Below are 6,146 nucleotides of genomic sequence, written 5' to 3' on the forward strand. Positions count from 1 at the left end.
ATCCCCCTCCTCCCCCCAGCGCGCCCATCAATGTGCCCGCGGGCCCAGAGGCGCCTCTTCTCTTAGAGACAAGGATGGGATGGGGTCTCAGTCCTGGCAGCTGTCCCCACTTGCGAGCGCACAGACAGCGAAAATCAGTACATGGGAGGGCCCAGCTGGGGGGGGGGGCAAATGCAGGGGGAGCGAAGGGGAAGCAATACAGGGGCTCAGTTAGAGCACCCGAGGGGACAAGTGTGAGTACGTCGCCCACCCAGATGCGGCGGCTAACGGGCAGGATGCGGTCTGGGTCAGAATGGGAGATGGGCTAGGAGATACAGCCAAACTTGGAGAATAGAGGGGACCAGGCGCGAAGAGAACGGGGGCTGGCCTCGGGGAGTGGTCCAGTAGGAGGGGGAGGAGATCGGAGCTGCTCACGGGCCGTCAAATGCGGGGGATGCTGGAGAAGAGGGGCGGGGGCGGGGAGAGGACGAAGGCTTCCTCTCTCAGCATCCCCACCCTGTCACTCCCACTGCCTAGGCTAGCTAGGTAGCCTTGGATTAAGTGTCTTCCAGATTGGGGGCCTCAATATTCCCGGGGGAGGATACGGGATTTCGGGAAATCTAGGTCTCTTGTCCCAACCACCCCCACTCCGCGTGCCTCAGTTGCCCACAAAAGACCAGGAGATGCAGAAGTCATTCATTTTATTTCTGTATTTTTTTCGGGGGCTGGGGGATTCAGAGCAGGACGCAGAAAAGTCGTTTCTCGCGGAAGGGATTCTCGGCCGCGGGCACCGGGGTCACCAGTGGGTCCTCCTTCACATGCGCCTCGCAGAAGGCCAGCAGCTCGGCCGCGGCTTTGGACACCTGAAGCGGGAGGTAAAGGGTTAAGCGCATCTCTAGCCACCACCCACCCAAGCCCACAGAGGCCCCTTTAGGCGACACCCTCTGGTCGAGTCTGGAACTACACCGAATATCTCTCCGTGGTCGCCGGTGCGCAGCACCACCACATGGCCACGGCTGGAATCGCAGCCTTCTTCCCAGACCTAATGATAGCCGTGCCCCCGCGTGGTCGAGCTTGGGAATGCACCCTTACCCTGCCGCTCGTCAGGAACACCCACGGGCGGGGCCGCTGGTCTAGGCTCCCCGCCCAGTCCTGGTACCCATAGCGCCACCACTTGGCCACGCTCGGAATCTCAGCCTCCCTCCCTCCCAGCAGCGACGCCCGCTGGCCGACTCCAAAACTGCAGCAGAGATGGAAGGACGTGAGTCTCTTCTCAATGCCAACAGCAGCAATAGTGACAGCCTAGACCTCCAGCTGTTATGTCACATGATCGTAAGATTTAGGACTGGAGGAGATCTGAGAGGTGATCTTAAGCTATGTGGAATCAAAGATCTGAAGCTGAATGGGGACCTCAAGTCAAGCCCCTTCATTTTAGAGATCAGAAAGTCCAAAGACTTGCAACCCAAGATAACACAGGGAGTAAGAGGAGAAGCCTGGATTCAAACCCAGGCCCTCCGATGCCAAATCCAGCATCTCTCCCTGCCCCACCCTGCACAGCACCATGCTAACTGCACCAACCCACCCATTTTACAAACGCGAAGACTGAGGCTCAGAAAGGTGACGGGTCTTACCCAACGTCACATGCGATCCCTTTGTCTAACGTCCTTACCGCTAGCAAAAGCTTATATTTATAGCAAAGAATGCCCAGATGGGAAGGGATCTCAGTGATCAGCTGGATAAGTCTGTGCTCATAAAGGGTATCCCCCAATACAACCCACCCGGCAAATGGCCATCCGACCCTTGCGTGGCTATTGGAAGACATCCATAGAGAAAGAACTCACTACCTCCCATGGAAGCCTTTTGGATAGGATGAATCATTAGGAAGTTTTTCCTGACATGAAGCTTAGATTTTCATGTTTGGTTCTAGTCTAGCCCTTTGAGGACAAACAAAATGGGCCTAATCTCTCTTCCACTTTTAAGTACTCAGATACAGCTATCATGCCACTCATCTCTAGCCTACTCTTCTCCAATATAGCTCATCACCTGTTCTCCAACTTATAGTCTTGGAGAGTTACCTGGGGGTACTGAGAGGTTATGTGCCTGGCCCTAGGTCACATAGCCAGGATATACCAGAGACAGGATGGGAACTCAAACTGGAGTCAGGAAGACCTGAGTTCAAAGCCTTCATCAAACCCTTACTAGCTATGTGACTCTGGGCAAGTTACTCCCCTGCTCTGTGACTCAGTTTCCACATTTGAAAAATGAGGGAGTTGAATCCAATGACTGCTAAGGTCCTTCTCCTCCTTCTTCTTCCGTATCACACTGTTGGTTCATACTGAATTTACAATCCACTAATGATCCTAGATTTTTTTTCAGACAAATGCTATTTAACCATCTTATATTAGTGAAACTGATTTCCTGAACCTAAGTATAAAACTTTACTGTTATCCTTATTGAATTAGACACAGTTCCTGATTACTGTGGATAAGGAATCCCCCAAAGTGGGTTTTTTTTTTTGGTTTTTTTATTTTGGTAATTGGGGTTAAGTAACTTGCCCAGGGTCATACAGCTAGGCAAAGTGGTCTTTTATTTGAATTCGCACTGCATATTTCCATTGGGTTGAAATCAGTTACAATATTTTACATTTATTTTCACATCTTTATATATTTTATTTTTACATTCATATCTTCAGATAGTGTGAATTTAAACATACACATAAACATAAACTCCCTTCAGGAGATTCGTTATTTTTACTCATTGGGACCTGGTTGCCTATCTTATTATATTCAACCCAGTGCTCTACCCTGTCAAGACCCTTGGGAATCCTGACTCTTTCATCCAGGGTCAGCTTTCCCTCCCAGCTTTGTATTATCTCCAAATTTTATAAATATGCCACCTATGCCTTTATCCAAGTCATTAATAAAAAATATTCAACATTACAAGGCCAATTACAGATCCCTAAGGCACTCCACTAGAGACCTCTTTCAAAGTTGTACAGGCCATTAGAATCCATCTAGTTATACTTTCATCTAGCTCACTTCATGCCTTCTTTTTCACAAGAATTGGCTGAGATACACCATAAGATGCTTTTAGACTTACAAAGTACTTTTCTCTGCAACCCTGAAAGACAGATAGCCCAAGCATTGTTATTATCCCCATTTTCCATATTTGGAAACTGAGACTCTGAGAGGTCTTATTTACCAATAGTTACCAATAACCACAGAGGAGTAAGTGTCTAAGGCAAGTTTCAAACCCATTCTCCTGTCTTCAAGTCCAACACTGTATTTACTACACCAAACACCAGGTGTTTTTCCTTCTCTTCTTTTCTCTGGTCCCAATGGACAATGCAAGTCCCAGGTCTGAGGAGTGAATCCCTTTGTCCCCTATTTCCCTAGCCTCCATTCTTACCTCCCGGTTCCCGAATTGTGCATACCTTCATGCGTTCGATGTTGACTTCCAGCTTTAGCTGCTCCACCGTCTTTCGGGCCTCAGCGATCTTGGCCATGTTGTTGGACATTGTTGTGAAGAAGGGGTTAACGCTCCTACAGATACCCTGGGGACAAAGGGACAAAGGGACAAAGGGATAGGGAACAGAGAGCTGGGAGGAATTGAAAGAAGGGGGTCAGGGAAATGGAGGGAAATTGAAATGAAGGATGGAGGAATGGAGAATAGAGACATGGAGGAATGGAGAATAGAGACATAGGGAATAGGAGTGGAGAGAAGCAGGAGAAAAGAGACAAAAATGAAAGAAAATCATCATAAGGGGACATAGGAATAAGGCATAGGGGTAAAGGTTCAGGAATTAGGAATGGAAAAGGGGGTGGGGGTTAGGGATTAAAAAAAACAAACAGACATGAATGAACAGATGGATGAGGCACGGGAATGAAGGGTCGGGAATGGAGAAATGAAGATGAGGGATAGTTGAGGGAAGTGGGAGTACCAGGAGTAGATTGAGGAATAGGGTGTTAGTAGAGAAGGACTGCAGAACAGACAGGGCTGAGAAAGAATGGGATGTAGAGAAATTGGGATGGGTAACAGAGGGATGGAGAGAAATAGGAGGGATGAGAGAAAACAAGCAAGGGTGAGCAGAGGGATGGAGGGATGGAGGGTTGGAAGAGAAGGATGAAGGACCAAGGGATGGAATATCAGGAATAAGAAACAAGGGATAGGAATTGGAGAAAACAGGAATGGGAAGAGGGATAGAGTTGGAAGATAATGATGAGGGGCAGGGGGCAGAATAGGGGTGGGTGGGGTGGAGGGAAACAGAAATGGAGAACCAAGGATGAAGGATAGCGATGCAAGAAAACAAGCATTGGAGAGGACGGAGAGACAGAGTGGAGGGGCAAGAGTGGAAGGAATCAGGGATGGGGACAGAGGGATGGAGGCACAGGGGGCTGGATGATAAGGATAAAGAACAAAAGGATGAAGGAAAATGAAAACTCAGTGAGAGGACAGAGGGAAGGAAATAGGAAAAACCAGAGAAATGTATAAAGAGAGATGAAGGGACAGAGGAGTGAAAGAGATGAAGGACAGTGATGGAAGAGAAGAGGAAGATGAAGGAACAGAGGGATGAGGGAAACAGGAATGGGGAACAGAGGCACAAAGGGACGGAAGGGGCAAGAGGATAGGACGAAGCAGTTATGGGGATACAGGCAGAGAATGGTATGGAAAAGTAAGCAGATAGTGATGAAGAACAGAGGAATGGGGAAACAGGGATGAAGAATAGGGTTCAGAGGGAGAAAACATAGGACTGGGAACATGGAGGGGTGAAAAGATGGGGGATGGTCTCTGTATCAGTCGCCCCCCAATCCTGGTTGTCTATGTCCTATCATTCCCCTGGAGCTGAGGGAGGTGGGGGATGGACTATATTCATGTCTTGGTGGGTGTCAGGGCCAAGGTGGGGGGAAAGGTGGAAAGGAGCGGGGAGGACTCCTCATGCCAATTAGCACCAGCTCTAGAGCAAAAGGGAATTAAAGTCCTGGTGGGAGAAGAGAGGGGGCCTGGGGAGGTGGGCTAATTAAGAGCTAAGCACCAGCTGCCCCCTCTTCTCCTCACCAGGAGGCCCCCACTCTTCCCCAACCCCCAGCTCCAAGTCACTGACTCATTAGCTAGCACTAGGGGAGAGAAGGGTCCAGACAGCCAGGATCCCAGCCCCCAGCATAAACAAATCTTGAGCTTCCACTCCTGGGGGAGGACAGAGGGACAGAGGGACAGAGGGACAGAAGGAGGGGGACAGAGAGATTGTGAACAATGATGGGGAACAATTGGATGGAGAGACAAGGGGAGAGAAAGACAAGGAGACGAGGGTCGGAGGAGGAATGAAGGGATGGGATGGAAGGATTGAGGAATAGCGGGATGGGGGGACAGAAGGAGGGCAAATGAAGGGGAAGGGAGCAGGAAGGGGATCTTACCTGTTGCTCCTTCTCTGCCTCAATGGCAGAGGCTGAGGCTGGAGGGAGCAGCTGCCAGAGCACCCTGGGGGCAGCCCCGCCCCTGGCCCCCTCCCTCCCGATCCCCACACCCGCCCCCGCTCCCTGTCCCTAGGGCCTCTTGGAGTCCTGATCTCACACATGCACACTCGAGCGTGCACACGCGTGCGCGTGCACACACACACTCCCCGAGTTAGTCACAGAGACCCACCACTCAGTCACACACACACACACACACACACACTATCAGATGTGCACAATTACACACTCTATCATAACAGCCAGCGTTTCCCATATAGTTACAGAGACTGCCACAAACACAACTGAACAGTCACAGGCGCACAATCAGCCAACCCTACACAGGACCCTACACACACAGGCGTACGCACAGCAACATGCGTGCCCCATGCTAAATTAGTGGTAAACATTATGAAACACGGCTAAAGGCAGCCAGTCACACACCCAGTATTCAGAACACATTCAAAATCTCTCTCTGTTTCTATCTCTGTCTCTCTGTCTGTCTCTGTCTCTCTGTCTCTCCCTCCCTCCCCCCTCCCTCCTCTCCTCTCCTCTCCTCTCTTCTCTTCTCTCCTCTCCTCTCCTCTCCTCTCTCCTCCCCTCTCCTCTCTTCTCTCCTCTCCTCTCCTCCCCTCTCCTCCCCTCTCCTCTCCTCTCCTCTCCTCTCTTCTCTTCTCTTCTCTTCTCTTCTCTTCTCTTCTCTTCTCTTCTCTTCTCTTC

At 50.3% G+C, this 6,146-nt stretch overlaps 1 protein-coding gene across 1 annotated transcript in view; it reads right to left on the reverse strand.

Moving 5' to 3' along the window:
* Positions 1-713: 713 nt before the first annotated feature.
* The window catches only part of LOC114031031 (guanine nucleotide-binding protein G(I)/G(S)/G(O) subunit gamma-8), a 16,608-nt gene continuing 11,175 nt past the window's right edge, over positions 714-6,146 (reverse strand). Inside the window, exons 2-3 of the mRNA XM_027846033.1 lie at positions 3,413-3,532; positions 714-842 (exon numbers count right to left, since the gene is read on the reverse strand). Coding sequence (XP_027701834.1) covers positions 714-842; positions 3,413-3,496 — 213 coding nt within the window. The 5' untranslated portion in view covers positions 3,497-3,532. The remainder of the gene's footprint in view (positions 843-3,412; positions 3,533-6,146) is intronic.

This window comes from Vombatus ursinus, unplaced genomic scaffold, assembly GCF_900497805.2.
Source record: "Vombatus ursinus unplaced genomic scaffold, bare-nosed wombat genome assembly UNPS02015030.1, whole genome shotgun sequence".
NCBI classification, from domain to species: Eukaryota; Metazoa; Chordata; class Mammalia; order Diprotodontia; family Vombatidae; genus Vombatus; species Vombatus ursinus.